At 37.4% G+C, this 18,488-nt stretch overlaps 1 protein-coding gene across 1 annotated transcript in view; it reads right to left on the bottom strand.

Moving 5' to 3' along the window:
- Positions 1-18,488, bottom strand: part of CWC27 (CWC27 spliceosome associated cyclophilin) — a 123,625-nt gene that overhangs the window by 92,579 nt on the left and 12,558 nt on the right. The window contains exons 3-10 of the mRNA XM_054809137.1: positions 18,350-18,462; positions 16,008-16,151; positions 15,174-15,272; positions 14,896-14,999; positions 13,812-13,881; positions 9,508-9,587; positions 6,214-6,247; positions 2,445-2,620 (exon numbers count right to left, since the gene is read on the bottom strand). Of these exons, the coding sequence (XP_054665112.1) occupies positions 2,445-2,620; positions 6,214-6,247; positions 9,508-9,587; positions 13,812-13,881; positions 14,896-14,999; positions 15,174-15,272; positions 16,008-16,151; positions 18,350-18,462 (820 nt within the window). The remainder of the gene's footprint in view (positions 1-2,444; positions 2,621-6,213; positions 6,248-9,507; positions 9,588-13,811; positions 13,882-14,895; positions 15,000-15,173; positions 15,273-16,007; positions 16,152-18,349; positions 18,463-18,488) is intronic.

Raw genomic sequence — 18,488 nt, 5'->3', positions numbered from 1 at the left:
AAATCTTGTTGACTGCATTGTTTGCCAAAACATGAAAGTTAATTGCCTTGCCTTTAAGTAAAATCATATGACATAAAAAACCCTAATGCCCATTTAAATTACAGATTTTGTTTACTATATCCTTTTATGTTATTGAGCTGGACTTTTTATGTAAAATGCTCTTGCTTATTTGTCTCTGGCTATTGAGTTTATGGGGTCTTCTCTGCAGCAAACATAAAATTATAAGGAACTTTGGAAGTAACATCATCTAGGCCTGAAAAAGAACTGACTGGAGCCTACACAGATTTGCTCAAATTACAAAGGCTTCTGTATTGTAGCTGGTGTGCTTCTTAGATTTAAATCATTAATGGAGAAGATGTAGAAGAGGACACTAAATTTCCTGCTTAAATCCCATGAATATTTTATATTATGGAGCTATTCAAACTTATTAAAGTGGTTAATAAAATTATTTTCTTGGCAATGTTCTCATTGGGCTTTTCACTGCTCCAAAAAAGGCAGACAATCAGCAACACTTACAGTTGGTATATTTTAATATACCAATATTAAAAGATTATCCAAAATAACACAAGTGTTCTTACCACTCTAAGAACACGGCCTGCTTCTAAACATATAGGCCACACAGAGTTAAAAATACTTCCTCATGTGGAATGCTTAAAACTTACTAATCTTGCTTTTAAAGTCATATTAATTTATTGCAGTAAAAATAATCAGATTGATATGCATCAAGTTGCAAATGTCAGGGTGTGATTTCCCTTTTCTCTTAATAATTAGTTCTGTTTTACAATTAAGATAATGATTGAATGTCCACCATAACTGACAACAGCCCCCTTCTTCAGTAAGATAAAGTTGTTTTTATTTTTAGCAGGTATACATAAAACCAGAATAACCTGCAAGGGGTGCAATACAGATAAGTGAATTTCTGATGACTGTAAAACAGCAACTAGTTTTGTTTCAGTTATTCTTTCTGTTTTCCAACAAAAAGCTTCAATATGTATTTTATCTCAAAGTGTATTTTTATTACAAATTGATCTTCATGTGTCTTGACTCAAAGCCAGGGATGGTAATTGCTATGGAACTTGTGAAGCATTTATACCTTTCATATATATATATATATATATATATATGTATAAGGTATTCTTTTGTCACAAATAGACTGTTCTGGATTCTTCTATGTTGACAATATGCCTTGGCCATTACATATAAAACCGTATCTGCAGTGGATGTAAAGAGAAGAAAAAAAAAAGGAAAAAAAAAAAAAGAAAAGAGGAGGAATGGTTCAGTTCAGAAGAAACTGTTGTGGAAGAGAATCTAAGACAGCCACGACATATGGTGAATTTAGTATAGGTAAAGCCTGAATTTCATCGGAATGTTATTTATGACAACTGTGCAGAGTTAGGGAACAGAATCTAAATTATCTTTATTGTGCTTCCTCCTCCTACCCTCCAGTAAGTTTCACTGAGTAAGTAAATTTGCACATTGAACTTTGTAACTGCAAAGACTTAATTGTTCAGTAACTTCTGGAGCCCACTTTTACTGAAATACTGGACAATAATTCCTAGTAAGTTTGTCATCAGGTCCACTATGCATCACTTGCATACATGATGAATGTTTTTATGCAGTATAAATATTATTAGGCAAAAATTTCCAAACCAGCTGTGACAGAAAGACTGCCAAGACACAAGGTTCCAAGAAAACAAGTTAACTTGCTGAAAATGGAGTGCTAATCAGTACAGATGTTCATGAAGGCTGGCACAGCTACATTACATGACTGGAAACCACGCTTCTATGTCTGCAAAGAGCTGAATATTGCTACAGAAACATAATAATTTGTCTAGAGCTAGTGTAATGATTTGAATATAGTCTTAAACTACTAAACACAGACATATTCCAACCCTGTAAGAACAAGCCTAGATGGTATTTAAAAACTGATGTGTCAATTGCAGTCTAAAAACTGAAAAATTGAAAAACTGGTACACTGTAAGAATGACTACTGTGTTAATGGATGACTAGGAAGCTTTTACTTTCTGTAAGTCTCCATGGTGGATGACCACCATGTGTTATCACAGATAAAGAAGCTACAAAACTCAATTGTACAACTATGTAGAAAGACACAGTAAAGCATGATAAATATCTATAAATACTCTTCATTTATAACTCACAGGGAAAAATAAAACTCCCATACAAGGTATCAATAAGTGCTCAACGTAACAAAATGTAACTTAACTCTTTGCCTCAAACTTCCAAATGAAACCAAGAAATGAGAAAGCAATAGGCAAGTTCATCTTCCACAGCTGGAGGCAGGCAGGGGGAGTAATTTTAATGTAATACAAACCTATCAATGTAGTAACTGCAAAACTGGAATTGAGCAGAAAATCTAATTGTAAATAAGCTGAAGGACAAAAACCAACCAACCAACCAAAAACCCAAACCAGTGTGATACTTACCTGCGACTAGTTGTTTTCTTTTCTGTCTTAGTTTCTTCCTCTTGAAGTTGCTGTTTAGTATTTTCACTTGTATCAATTTTCAACTTCTTGGCAATGCGTTCTTTTATTTGAAATCTCTCATTGCTAGCAGCTTCGCCTTCTACACTATCAGCATCTTCATCATGCTCTTCTTCCTCCTTTATTATTTATTTCAAATAACAAAACTTCTTTAGCTTTTTTGTTTTACTACAGAATGTTGAATTTAGAAAGCTTTTTATTACAAAGGTAATCCCTTAGCAAAAAAGAGAAAAAACTTAATTTCAAAACAAACTTTTCAAACAAATATCTCCTTATTTGCTTCAGAAGGAACAAAACATTAGAAATACAATAATTAAATATTTTTTCACACTCAAATTACGTTTTATGTGTGGCTTAAAAACTAAACCAGTCTATTCTAGACTGCAAACCTTTATAGTTCTGCAGAAGACCTCATAGCAATGTGGTATTAGCCTGGTCATTGTTCATGAATCCAAAATTTGATCAAGGCAATCCATTAAACATTTCCTTCATTTTCCACTAAAAAAGCCACAAAACTTATTAAGAACTTCCTGCCACAGGGCAGTCACGATGGGATGGAAGAGGTTTGCCCATTAGTCTCTGTAAGGGCATTTACAAATACCACATTGATCAAAACAGGCTGTGAAAACCTGTGGAATCAATCATCCTGACTTGCTACAGAGGTACTGTATTTCCAGGCCTAGCAGAGGAATGCAAAAGGGGATAATCCACCTCCGTGCAAAGACATTTGGAGGGAGAAATATGTCATTCTTTTCAGTAATTAAGAAGCAGCCTGACTAGACCAAGGGATCTAAGTTTGACTACTTTCTTCCTTGAAGAAGGAAGCCTGCATGAATCTCAATGGAAGGATGCCAGCTCAAAGACTCGATGGTACATCTTTGTATATTTATTTTGGAGCGATGCTAATTAGCTAAAGAAAAAGCATAAGATGCTATGTGATTATAACTTTAACTATACAAAGAGAAAGGACAGACTTAGAAATGGTATTCCAAAGGACTGTACTGTATCCAGGAGACTGCCAGGATGTCAGCACTTGGAGAGGAACACTGAAGACAACATACATGTCCCGGGTGTGACTGACAGGTAGGAGGAAGAGTAGCATGAAGACCATGTCCATAAACATGGAGAAGAAGAGGGGAGAAAAATAAAAGCAGCAAGAGGCACAACTTTGGGAACAGAAGAGAAAAATCAAGAACTGGATTTCAGATGTTGTATTTGAGTCACTATTTAGGAATCTTCAGACCACCATGCTTAGATTTTAGATTTAGATGAGACCAGTCAGGAATAAAAAACGAGATCTGTGAATATTCGGCACAGTAAAATAGCCAAATATTTTGTAAATGAAATAACTGAAAGGTGGTTGTGGGGGTGTTGTCTGTTTGATTTAAAAAGAGGAAAGAGAAAAATGGAACAGCATCAGAATTTCACTTAATTTCCCAGGAAGTTATCCATCCATGATAGAGGAGATAATGAAACTTCCTGAAGGATTTGCTAACTTGATAAATTGTTGGGGAGATGGCATGACAACAGACCTCAATGGCAGGGGGCAGAATCCAGAAAAGGAATGTGACAGGACTGTGTTCAAGGTATTTAACAGTCAAGGATAAAGACAGACTCCTGGTGGAGATTTGGCTAGGGGTTAGGTAAGAGCATTTCACTGAAACAGAGCTGGACAGCAGAATTTCTAGAATAAAAATGGACAACCCTAGACAAATTGGAATTGCTAACTAGTAAGCTAATTAAAAATTGCAGAAATCTGAGTAACAGGAGGGGATGTTCTATGGATGGTATTTTAAAATGGGAGAGAGAAAATGGTTCAACTTGTCCAACTCAGCTGAATCCCCTACTTCCCAAACCTTCCATTGCCCTCACTCTACACAGGATTTCACCTGTTTTCTTCTAGGAAAACACTGACAAAATAGTATTGAGAGATTTTGTGTCAGAATGACTAATGGCTACGGTATGTAATATGATTTAGCCATTACTGAATTGGGGGGTGGATATCAAACTTTATCTATCCATAGTACTATACAAAACTTACTGTTCAGTACCAATCTGACAAATAGGGAGAGGAAAACAAGTTGTGCAGAAATGGGAAACAAAGGAATGTCACTGGTGCAGAAAAAATTTGTGTCTTGTGAATGCATTTCATATGATGTTCTCATTAATGACTTAGGAACAAAAAAAGGTTTAACAAATAGCTATGAGGTACTGTTAATACAAAGGATCCAACTCTCAGAGCATGAAATATATGACCTTGAGGACTGCAGTAAGAGAAACAGGATGATATTTAATTAGCATGAACAGCAAAGTCAGGCACTTAGGGAATAATAACAAGAGTTTCTCTTACATGCCAGGGACTTGTTATTTGGGGGAGGTAGGGAGATCTGGAAGAATTATTTGGTCATAGGATGGCTATAAAACTACCAACGTGTTGCAGCCGTGTAAACGTGAAAGCGATCCTGTGATGTGTTAACTGAAATAAATCCAAGAGAGATGATAAAATACTAGTACCACTTTACAAGGCTCAGGTAACTGTCTTAGATTCTAGCTAAGATCTTTCAATGAAATGAAATCTAAGTAGAGCACCTGCAGTAGAGAAAAAAAAAAGCCTTCCTATTTCCTACTTCATGACATTATTACAACAGCATTCAGATTAATTAGGCTGAAAAATAAAAATTTATTTAAATATACCTAACATGTCCCTGTTCTACATTCCCAAATGCAGTTCACTTAACAAAGGGCTATTTGAACATCTGAAGAATTATTAATTAAATACCCATCTCAGAATCCTTCTAACACTTAAAAGCTCCTGCACAGCAGAAATTACAAAGGAGAAGAGTCCAAGAACCTGAACTTATACTATGTTTTGTGGAAGAAAAAACAGGAAACAAGGTACAAGCAGACTGTTTTCTTTCTTTTTTTTTTTTTAAGCACAAGAACGGGATAGATTGTGTCCTTCCTTCACTTCTACAGTGCAGTACCTGTGCATGGTGGATAGAAATGGAAAACAGTACTTTTCAGGATTCAGTTTGGGGAATGGGAGATTACATTCAAATATTACATCCTTGTCTCAACAGCAACTCAAAGGGGTACCCCCATGACCTATGGCTGAAGGCAAAGACATACTTCATCTAGCAACCTTAATCTGCACCAGGTATGACAATCTCCTTGTAATTAAAATAGCCTCCATGTTTGGTTGAGTTTTATTGCTTGGTTATTCAGACTTCCTGTCTTTCAGAGGTGACAGTCTTGATCAATACAATTTAAGTGATAAACATTCACTGAAGTTTTGTTTCCTTAAAGAAGTCTTTCCAACAGTACTCTTACTCACACACAGATTTCGCCTCAGACATTGGAGTTATACTGTTATTCATGACAAACTTATTTTTTTAAGAAGCAATTTCAGGGCTTTTATTAATGGTTTGTCACTCAGTGGAACATAACCCCTCATATACCTAATCTACTGACCAAAATATCTGGTAAGCAGTTTTTATAAAATGCAGTAGGTAGTATGCAGTAGTAACTCTACCCTGCTGTGAATGCTCACAATGGCCAAACCTCACAGCTCTGAAAGGGGTTCCAGCCTTTTGCTGGAAATCTGACTTGAGCTATTTTTCAAGAATCTCTAAAGTAGCATTTGTTTCCCTAGGAAAATCTAATTCACACAGGGTAAAAAGCAAAGACTTATTTGTAAAAAAAAGTTACTTACCTCACTCAAATCCCTTTCTTCACTTGCTGATTCACTAAAAGAAGAAAAAGAATTATAAGTACTTTGAAGTACCAGAAGAAACTTAAAATACTGCTTAAAAAAATCCAGTTCTTATAAAAAATTTTGTTTGGTTAGCTACTTGAAATTTTAGTCAACTTAGTCATTTATATCATCCTCACATTCATCTCAAAAGTATCAATTAGCAGTCTTTTCTATCATTTGACTTTCTAATTAGAATAGTTTAAAAACACAGGATAAAACCACACACTTTCATACAATGGAAAAATTCTAATCATATCTTGAGCTATCCAGACAAAACACTGATGTATACAGTTAAAAGAAAAAAAACCACAAAACAACCTCACTTAAGATGGATGTTTTTTATCTCATACCAATTTCTAGCATGTCATTGCAAATTAAAGCCTTAGAAAGCCTTCTTTATATAGGTGTGTTCGACATGCACTGTACTGATAAGTAAGCTTAACATCAAAAAGTTCATTTGTTGTAGAGCTACAGTGTAGTATCTATTGAATACACTAAGGGTAACATATCTACTGTTAATTGTCACAAACTAATAATAAAGACCCTTGAAGATTTTTCCATCCCACAATTTAAAAAAAAAAAGTTACGTTACAGAAACAAAGCAAGAAATATTAAAGAAACCCCAAAAGTCAAAGCTTTGAGGTGCGCTCTAAGCCATCAGTAAGTAATCAAGGTAATCATAGAAACTGTAAATCTGTTGGAATCAAAGACATTAATTTAATTTAAAAAAATAATCTAGAAAACTCTCTGTGGAAGTGTTTCTTAATAGAAGATTATAACTAAAAAACCCCACAACCCTACCAAAACCACATTTATAAGTATTACAGAAAATATTTAGAATGCATCCAGGTCTGTAATTCTGAACAAGTAAAAAGCACAGTAAGACGCAAAATGACCTACGTGGGACTTGTGACATGGCTATAAAGGGAACTGCCTTACCAATGTCTCGGAGTGTTTTGAAGCGACTACACGTGGTTGTGGATAATCTCTCTGATATATTTGTACTCACATAGAATCTCTAACCAAAGGTTTTTAAGGAAACTTAGTAGTCCTGGGGAGATGGGAAAGTCCATGCATGAATAAATAAAATTCAAGAGATGGGAAACAAAAGTTAGAAACAATCACTTCTTGCAATGGAGGGAGATCACTAGGGTATATGTAATCTATGCTGGGGCTTGAGCTGTTCACTGAGCTCAGTAACAAAGCAGGCAAACAGCCAGGTCACTGGGGTTTTTGATAATACTAAGTTAGTAAAGCCAAGAGCAGACTGAAGAATTGCAGAAGGACTTGAAATATAAGATAATAAAATGATAGCTGAAATTTGAAATAGATAAAAGTAAAGCTATACACATGAGGAAAAGGAGTCCTACATACAGAACAAGGAGCTCCACACACAGAACAAGGCGTTCTCAGTTGACCATCATTGAACATGATGTGTCTCTCAGGGGTCTGTACTGGGACCAGTACTGTTTAGCATCTGTATCAATGACATGGACAGTGGGATTGATTGCACCCTCAGCAAGTCTGCAGATGACACCAAGCTCAGTGGTGCAGTTGACGTGCCTGAGGGATGGGATGCCATTCAGAGGGACCTGGACCAGCTTGAGAAGTGGGCCCATGTGAACCTCAGGAGGTTCAACAAGGCCAAATGCAAGGTCCTGCACATGGGTCAGGGCAGCTCCTGGTATCAACAGAGGCTGGGAGATGAAGGTATTAAGAGCAGCCCTGAGGAGAAGGACTTGGGGTGTGTTGGTGGGCCAGAAGCTTAACATGAGCAGGCAAGATGCGCTTGCAGCCCAGAAAGCCAAGCATATCCTGGGCTGCATCAAAAGCAGTGTGACCAGCACATCAAGGGAGGTGACTCTGCCCCTTTACTCCACTCTCCTGAGACTCCACCTGGAGTACTGCATCCAGCTCTGGGGGCCCCAACATAAGAAGGACATAGAGTTGTTGGAGTGAGTCCAGAGGAGGGCCACAAAGATGATGAGAGAGCTAGAGCACCTCTCCTATGGAGACAGGCTGAGAGAGTTGGGGTTGTTCAGCCTGGAGAAGAGAAGGCTCTGGGGAGACTTTACTGCAGCTTCCAGTACCTAAAGGGGGCTTATAAGAAAGATGGGGACAGACTTTTTAGCAGGGTCTGTAGCAATAGGACAAGGGGTAATGGTTTTAAACAAAAAGAGGGTAGATTCAGACTAGATATAAGGAGGAGAACTTTTATTGCAAAGGTGGGGAAACACTGGAACAGGTTGCCCAGAGAGATGGCAGATGCCCCATCCCTGGAAGCATTCAAGGTCAGGTTGGACGGGGCTCTCAGCAACCTGATCTTGTTGAACATGTCCCTGCTCACTGCGGGTCGGGGGGGGAGGTTGATTCAATGACCTTTAATGGCACCTTCCAACACAAACTATTCTGTGAATCTATAATAAGCAAATTCTTGGAGCTGATATATTTTCATGGAATTGTCTCAGATCAATACTCAACAGTGGTTAAAAAACAAATCAAAGTCAAGAAGTATTAAAAAGAAATAGAGAATAATACAAAGACTACCTTTATGCAAGCATATTGATTTATGATTCGCCTCATTTTTAATAAGTTGTTTAGATTTGAAAAAAATAAAAATATATTTTAGAACAGAATCAGGACTGGAAAGAGCAACAAGAATAACCACAAGTACAGAACAACTTCTGTGTGAAGATAAGTTGAGCAGGCTTTAAAAGTTTAGGCTAGAAAAGAGATAGCCTCCCTCGGAAGGGATTGTGGGCAAGAGAGATATAAAGGGACTGACTGCTTACTGTCTCTTTCAGCATAAGAGTTAGAATTTATCAAATGACGCCAGTAGCAATCAGGTTCAGAACAAAAAAGGGAGGTACTTCTTCCTGAAGCAGACAGGAGGGTGTAAACGTAGACAATATTACAAGAAACATTCAGTACTTTGATGAGAGCTCTATTAAAGATTACTAAATAGATGAACCATGTCAACCCCTAACAGTTGCCTGAGCTCAAAGTAGATGGAGGGCTGGGAGACTACTCAGGTAAACATTATGCTTGCCCTGCTTTTATTCTTTGTTGGGCATCCAATGATGGCCAATGTTGGTGACAGCATAGTGGATTAGAGGAACATTTGGTCCAATCCAGCACTGACATTCTTAATTTCTTAAAGACTAACAGACAAACAATGAGTATACACAGTGCTAAGCAGGTTTAACATCCTGAAAGTAAATCTGTTCTGGAAATTGGAAATCACAGATTAACCTTTTGACAGCAGGAACTGAGCTTAGATGTGGATCATCCTTCAGTAGATCATGACTACTTTTACTTTTTCCCTTCATGCTCTGTTAAAAAAAAAAAAAAAGAAAAAAGGTATTATAAATTTCAGTGTCTAAGAGAATAGGGGGTGAAAAAGGATAATGATAAGAAAAAGATAGTTTGTTTCTTGTTAGCTTTAGCCTAACCAGGAAGCATAAACACTCTGAATAGCAAAAGAACAGAGTAGGTGTTTGTGAAAGAAGAGCATCAAACTGACCCCATGGATTTAAAAAGTATTTTCGCAATAGCAATGTACTTAATTTTAATGGAAACAGGTAATAAAAAAAAGAAAAAAGTTGGTTAATCATCAGAATCATTACACATCATAAAGATACATGGTCTAGCATATATAGTTCAGTGAATGAAGAGGTAAGAACTTGACTTTCCAATAATGGCATATGACAACTCAAAGAACTACCATGTACAAAGCAACTGGTAGAACACTAATTAGACCCATAGGAAAAAAAAAAAAGAGAGACAAATTAACAACCTGCAATATATCATTCTGCAATACATCATGCAGGAATCATCTACTGAAGAAAGCAGTCAAATAAATGTAACAACATATAAGATCTTCAGGCAGAAAGAGTGCAGTAAGAAAGCATTCCCCATGCTAATCCAAAAAGTACACTTAAATTTCAGACTGAAATCAGACTGCAAATCTCTGTTACAGAAACAGTCTGTATTGTGACCTGAATGACTCCATTTCAGCTGCATTTTATAATCCTTTCAGGAAGACAGTAGTTGTGTGGATAATAAAGTCTTACTGATTTAAACACAATTTCCATTTTTTACTATGTAGAAAAAAAGACATTCAGCAATATGAAAAATTACTTCCTTCAACAAGTAATTCGTGTGTGTGTTCAGGAGCTAGAAGAACCACAAGATGAGTGCTTATCACCTTCGTGAACTGCTCCAAACAAGTACAGACAATTAAATTATCAGTTTGGACATGGAAAGCTTCAGTTTAAACATTAATCAACAACCAGTGGGAGCCTCACTCTCAGGTCCCCAAGTGCACTTATAGCCTTAGCAGCCTTGAGGAGTTTTACCTGGAGCTCCTCTGCCCATGAGCACCATTTCAGGTCAGGCCTGAGAATCCACTCACTGCCTGAGCTATGTCAGAGCTGTACCTGCATCTAACCCTGTCTTCTGGATGGGCTTACTGGACTCATATTGTAGACTTGTCTCCAGCCCTGTCTCCTGTCCCATCTCTTGCTGCTCCTGATTGGACTCTCTAGATGGGGATCTTGGTCTTGGTTATTGCTTGCTGTGTCCAGGATTGTTGATGGACTCTGTTACCAGCAACCAACTCCAGCTACTGTATCCAGACCCTATGGGATTGTGCCCGTGCTGGTGAGTGCACTGCCTGTGCTGGAATCACTCTTGCCTCCTCGCTCACCCTCCCTCATGCAGCCATTCTGCTCTTGCAACTCCTTAACACAAACCTCCGTAATCCTGTGATTTCTGTGTTCTATAACCCCCTGGGGTACATAAGTTTTCTAAGATTCATATTCTCTATAATATAACCATTCAGAGGCTCTCCTGATACAGAAGACACAATATGACCTGTAACATTTAATCTCTTTTTGGAAGTATTTGAACTTCTCATTTTAATCATGTTCTGTGGCATAAATGGTCACAACTTAAATTCCAGAGGGAAAAATAGTTTTTCTTTGTATATTTATTTGCTCATTTATCTTAGTGTCTCAATTTTCATACCGTAAGAAACAGGGAATAACCACTCCCATCTTTCCTTCCCTCTCTCCCTTTTTTTAAAGTTACCATGATCCACATCCCCAGTTATCCTTCTTGCCCTTCTTTGTACAGTCTCAGGAACAAGAGTCTGGTGATGCACTGCAGCAAAGGCAAAATATACTCCCTCACTTAGACTACGTGCAGCACAGGCTGAACAAGTCCAGAGTAGAAAATTGTTCATAATGAGGAAAATCATAGAATCATAGAATGGTTTGGGTTGGAAGGGACCTTAAAGATCATCTAGTTCCAACCCCCCTGCCGTGGGCAGGGACACCCTCCACTGGACCAGGTTGCCCAAAGCCTCATCCAACCTGGCCTTGAACACTTCCAGGGAGGGGGCCTCCACAAACTCTCTGGGCAACCTGTTCCAGTGCCTCACCACCCTCACAGTAATAAATCTCTTTCTAACATCTAATCTAAATCGACCCTCCTTCAGCTTAAACCCATTACCCCTTGTCCTGTCACTACACTCCCTGATAAACAGTCCCTCTCCAGCTTTCCTGTAGGCCCCTTCAGGTACTGGTAAGCTGCAATAAGGTCTCCCCAGAGCCTTCTTTTCTCCAGGCTGAACAATCCCAACTCTCTCAGCCTGTCCTCACAGGAGAGGTGCTCCAGCCCTCTGATCAGCTTCGTGGCCCTCCTCTGGACTCACTCCAACAGCTCGATGTCTCTCCTGTACTGGGGCCCCCAGAGCTGGATGCAGTACTCCAGGTGGGGTCTCACGAGAGCAGAGTACAGGGGCAGGATCACCTCCCTCGACCTGCTGGTCACACTTCTTTTGATGCAGCCCAGGACACGCGTTCTTAAATTCAATACTTACTTGGTTACTATGATGTGATTAAGACAAGAATTCTTATTTTTCACATGTAAACATGAAACCATTAAATACCATAAAAATTTCATCCTGATACATGGCGTTTTTATTTACTCTTTAGATAATTTTAGCCTCAGCCTGTTCCCTTTTCCCAGATCTGTTAGAGGATTCCTCAGTTACCTGCAGATTTTCCTCTCAACCTCAGTCCTTAAAAGTATACCCTTCTTACATTGAAACAAGCAAGACTTACTGCATCTAACAACCAAAAAAAGTCCACAGAAGGATTCTGAATTTGTAGATGTCAAAGAATCCCATTATTAACTTTGACCTTCAATTTTTCTTATTGAAAACAGAGAATGAAAGTTGGTGCAGAAGTTCACATACTTCACCTTAATCAAGATTATGTCCAGAACTACAGAGATACTGATCTAGACCTATTAGAAACAAGCAATGAGGTTTGGGAAAAAAGGTTTCATTCTGTTGTAAAGAATGAACAGAAATTCTTCAGAAACAGTTGATTTGGTTATTTCCCCAGCTACAGCTAGTCCGGAATTCAGTCAGGACAAATATAAGGATGAGATTTTAAGACTGAGTTGAAGACAGCATGAGAACACTGAAACTGTGCTTGTCATGAAAGAGGTCTTCTATTTAGATAATTTTAGACTGAAAAGCAAGTATTTGGTGTGAAAGGGAAGATCATCAAAACAACTGAGTTAAATGCAATATTAAAACCCAGACTTATACCAAGAGTGGAACCGAAGATGTTACAGTAAACGAGTATAGTTAGTCTGACTGGTAAGTCGAAACAAGAAAGAAAAATAGTTAAAACTAGTGTTGTGATAAACCTCTACAATCATCCTGACTGGTACAATCTCACTGTAATACTGTCCATCATTATTCACTGTTGTCTTTTTACTAAATTTTGAGGACATTTTTTCACTTACGTGGTACAGAACTCAGAACCATGTAGCCTGATCACTAACTGAAACAGGTAGGTACCCAAACACTACAAATAATGAAGACAGCCTAGGGCTCTAGAGGAATTACTTGGTCAGCAGTAGAAATGAGAATGACAACTTGTTAAAGAAATTTTTAAACTAACCTTATTTAAGTGGCAAAGTCAGATGAGGAAATGTTAGATCAAAGACTACCTATGCAACCCTAGTTCTGTGAATGTGGACAATTCATAGTAGTGCAATATTTAATTATGACAATGTATTATTTTCCCCACAATAACCCCACTTCATTTTGCACGCAGGACAAATGTACATAAGGGAGCTAAGAATGCACTGGCAATGAACAAGTTGATTTATTTCAAACCTCAAGTATTTTACCATGAAATCACTCTCCCATAATTAATGAGGTGAAGAAGAATAAAGTACCTATCCCCTCCATGAATTTTAAACAGTAGCATAGATCTACCCTATGAAGTATGAAACTTTATGTTTATGGAAATGTAAAAATATCATGCAGTAACTGAAGGCACCTTCAAAGTTAGAAAAGCTAAAAACCTGTTTTTTCATTAAAATCGTAGAATCATAAAAACTGAAGTGATTTCTAGTATTATGTTCAAAACTCAAACAGAAGAACAAGATTAAGAACTTTAGAGCTTTTCACAAACATGCAAAAAAGATAATTTTAAGTTGAAAAGAAAAATGGGGATGATTTGGTACAGTACCTGACTAACTCTATTGACTTCCTCCTCTTCTTCTTCAGCTTCTTCCCCAAAGGAAAGCAGGTTAAAATTTCTTTAAGAGAGAAAATGCATTTTGTAGTAAAACTTTAAATACTGTCTTAACATTCCATAAACTTTGAAAAATTTTACTTTCATATTGTATGCGATTTTAAAAAAAACTTTTTGTCCTGCTAAACGTTCCAATTTCAAACAACTACAACAAGTTGTTCTGCAATAAACCACAAATATTTAGGGAAGCACGTTCTGTTCTATTCCTAGGACAAAACAGGATAGCTACGCATCACTTAGAAAACGGTAAGATGGAATTTAAGAAAGTCTGCCTTGACTAACTTTCACAGACTCTTAAATGCTGACAACTTGGAAAACAGAGTAGCTGCGTTTTGTTTTTTTTTTCAACAGAGCAACATTCAAGTACCAAACACAAAATTTTCAAGATATGACAGCTTAGAAAGGCATGAAATGCACACACATTCACAGAATGTAATTAAAAGAAATAATGATTTTTTAATTTATTTAGCCTATGTTGGAACCAGTCAGTCACACCATGTATTTCTGTCCAACAGAACTGACAGCATACACAAACTTTAGATTTCCTATTACTTTTCAATGCATGTTTATAACTATCAAATTTCATTCACAGAAACCGAAATTTCCCCTGTCAAAATGCCTGCCTTTTGCTAAATATTTCAGTGGGAGAGAAGTGACAGCTATTAAAATAAGTTCAGAAACCTCAAACTGAGCTATGACCTGGTTACTAGTACACATTAACTTCAGTGTCATCTCAGTCACAAGAGAATGACTGTACATTCTTGCCCATGGGAAAGGCTTAAGCTACCTTTTACCTCTCTTTTGCGCACCTCAGCTGATGCACAGTAACCACTTCAGTCAGAGCAACTGATTTGTAAGCTCTCTTCAGAAACAGGGAAGTAGGTTTTGCTAAGATCAGAGAACATTCCTCCGTGCATTTTGGTAAAGCCTTATGTTTCAAAAGCAGAAATAAAAAACTACCAAGCTGCAAATTAAAGGTGAAAGAAAATTAACCACCACTTATGTTGCATATATTTACTTTGTGCCTTTTACTTTGGACTTTTTAGTTTCTTCTTCTGGTTTTTCCTTCTTCAGCTTTCTATTCGGTCTTGGAACAATGTCATCAAAAGGATTAAACAAAACCTGTTGAAAAAGTATTATTTTAGACATATCTTCAGTAAGTATTTTGTTATAATTAAATGATTCAGTATTTTAAAACAATATATAAAAAGACATGCCAAGTTGTCATACTAGAACACAGTTTTCTGAACACTACAAACAAAAGAATTTTAAAATTTTGAAACAGAACATACTCACCTCACTACTTCTTATTTTGTGTGGACTGAGAGGTCTCTCTTCCTTGTCAACTTCTACTTCAGCCAGGCGCAACATGTTATATATTGTATCCCCTGTAACCTGTGAAATTTATAAACGAAGGTTTGAAAGCCCTTGCCTATATTTTTTGTTAATTATTCTGCAAAATGCAAGGCAATTATTATGTAAAGAATTTTGAAAATAAATTACATAGGAAATACCGTAAGCATGTAAGACTTCTAAAAGACAGCAAGTGCAATGTACAAAGGTTTGGGTTTTTTTCTTTAAATTTTACAGCAAAAGTTGAATGAAGACAGGTAGCTAAACCCGCACTTTTGAGAACATATGCAGAGGAAGATGTCAAACTCTTACTGTGAGCTGTGAATCAGGAAAATAAAAGACATTGTGAAATAAAAAACCCAGATGGATTATTTTCTTTCAAGTAAATCAAGTGGTAAATTCATCTTATGTTTTTCATTTTCCTGATTCTTCTCAGGTAATTAGAATTTACAAACAGAATTTTCTAAATTGTCTTTAGTATTAGATGAGCTGATTAATAAGACAGAGCCATAATAATATTAGTAAGATTATTCAAAGGGAACGCAACACAAAAAAAATAATTTAGAAGAATAACAACAGCAAAGTAGATCATTATAGGAACACAGAAACATTTCTACCAGATGTGGGAAACAAAGAGAACAGAGACAGATTAGAAAGCAGTGAAATAAATTTCAAATGTACATAGCAGCAAGCAACACTAAAATTGCCTTTGAATACAGAGAAAGTTATAGTAGCTTCTGCCAAACTCAAACTGGGACTCTAGTCTCTGTAGCAGACCTTTCCAAAGATTGTGTGCTTGTTATTAAGTTCATCTGCACGACCCAACGTAAAGAAAAATTGACTCCCATTATCATGGGGCCCAGCATTTGCCATAGCAACAAGTCCTCTTCGATTAAATCGCAATCGTGAATGGAACTCATCCTGGCAAAGACAGAAGAGAAAAGAACAGGATTTAAGTATGTAGCTATTTTTTCCCCTTCTTTAGCTATGGCTTATCTACATCAATATGCACACACAGAACTATGCTGTTAATTTTCTTTCAAATTCAGACAGAAATAAAACCAAAGTCTTTTGAAAGTTAAGGTCACAATTGTATTTAAAAGTTTCTGTTTTCAGCAGAAAATATTTTTAGTCAATGTTTTTCCTTCTTAGTGCCTGTAATAATGCAAACAAGTGAAAAATCTTTCAGAAGAAACCATAAGCACACCAACAAAGCAAAAGAAAAATGTTAGAAACTAGTGTATCAATAATAGAAAGATACATGATTTGCCCAAAGAGGTTGTGGATGCCCCATCCCTGGAAGTGTTTAAGACCAGGCTGGATGAGGCTTTGGGCAACGTGGTCCAATGGTGGGTGTCCCTGCCTGTGGCAGGGGAGGTTGGAACTAAATGATCTTTAAGGTCCTTTCCAACCCAAACCATTCTATGATTCTATGATTTAACAAAAAAAAAAAAAAATCTAAGTTCTATCTTGTTAACTTTCTCTTTCTGCAATCATTGTCTAATAATTATTCATTATTTTTGTTGGAATTTATTATCCCCGCAATATTAAAAAAAATCCTAAGCATTTCTAAAAGTAACTGCATTTCATATGTTCCTTGTAAAACTTTCATTCTTGTTAACCACTCTATTTACAGGAAAAATTCTAATTAATGTAAAATAACTGGAAGCTCAATAACAGACTGTAATAGTACAGTATCACAAAAATCCATAGGAAGAACATTTTCTGGACTATAAGACAGAATAGGACTACTTTCAAAGCAAGGTGAAAGCAATGAGTAATTGTGCTGGGTTTTGGCCGAGATAGAGTTAATTTTCTTCATAGTAGCTAGCATGAGGCTACGGTTTGGATTTGTGCTGGAAACAGTGTTGATCACACAGGGAAGTTTTAGTTACTGCTGAGCAGTGCTTACACAGAGCCAAGGCCTTTTCTGCCTCTTACACCACCCCACCAGCGAGTGGGCTGGGGGTGCACAAGGAGTTGGGAGGGGACACAGCCGGGACAGCTGACCCCAGCTGACCAAAGGGATATCCCATACCATATGAAGTCATGCTCAGCATATAAAGCTGAGGGAAGAAGGAGGAAAGGGGAGATGTTCAGAGTGATGGTGTTTGTCTTCCCAAGTCACCGTTACGCATGATGGAGCCCTGCTTTCCTGGGGATGGCTGAACACCTGCCTGCCCGTGGGAAGTAGTGAATGAATTCTTTATTTTGCTTTGCTTGCACATGTAGCTTTTGCTTTACCTATTAAACTGTCTTTATTTCAACCCACGAGTTTTCTCACTTTCACTCTTCTGATTCTTACCCTGCTCGCGCCGAGGGTGTGTGGGTGGGTGGGTGGTGAGTGAGAAGCTGCGTGGGGCTTAGCTGCCGGCCAGGGTTAAACCATGACAGTAATATATTAATACCATGGTAGTATCACAATTCTAAACACTGCAATACTGAGATAGAACTAATTTTAAGCACCGATATTACTACAATATTGGTAATTTTTGTTTTGTTCTCTGCTCAGGTGCCAATCGTTTCCACAAAGTTCATGTTTGTGTTATATGTATGAGTCTACTCTAGCAGCAGGGAGATGGAAGGCCCAGAAACAGGCTATGCAGCTTTAGTCACAAGTTACAGTTGCCTGCCCCATCTGAAATAAAACAATCAGGCAGAACAGAACAGAACAGAACACAGCTGCTGTGTGTGTGTAGCTTCACTCAGGATCTGAGCTTCCTGGTTAAGAGATGAGCCATGCTGGTATCAATAATACCAATGAACACATATACAACATTCAGAGACCTTTGCTAAATTAGATACAACGTGCATAAACAACGTACATTTCTGCACCTGAGTTTGCCACATACCAACACCTACTCTTCACTCTTCCACCTACCTATTTTTCCTTGTGAAGTTCATGCTAGTGAGGTTATACATTTACCATAATATCAGAACAGCTAGATTTAAAAACTCTCAATTCAAAAAGGCATATTCAAAAATACTGATGCAAGTACTGTACATGTATAATGTTGCATTTCTAATATAAGGCTTGTTTTCTCACAACCTAACATGTTACGAAGAACAACTGATAGAGAGTAACCAAAAATTAATGCATAAGATATACAGATACGTACCTTGAAGGGAGCTCCATAGATTGAATCTCCACCTGATCCAGTACCAGTGGGATCACCTCCCTGCACTATAAAGCCAGGCACTACTCTGTGAAATATTGTGTTATTGTAATACTCTAAAGAAAAAAAAAAAGAAGAGTGT

This window comes from Grus americana, chromosome Z (assembly GCF_028858705.1).
Source record: "Grus americana isolate bGruAme1 chromosome Z, bGruAme1.mat, whole genome shotgun sequence".
Lineage (NCBI taxonomy): Eukaryota > Metazoa > Chordata > Aves > Gruiformes > Gruidae > Grus > Grus americana.
Note: the sequence above shows the minus strand (reverse complement) of the source record. Positions and strands in the feature narration are given on the sequence as shown.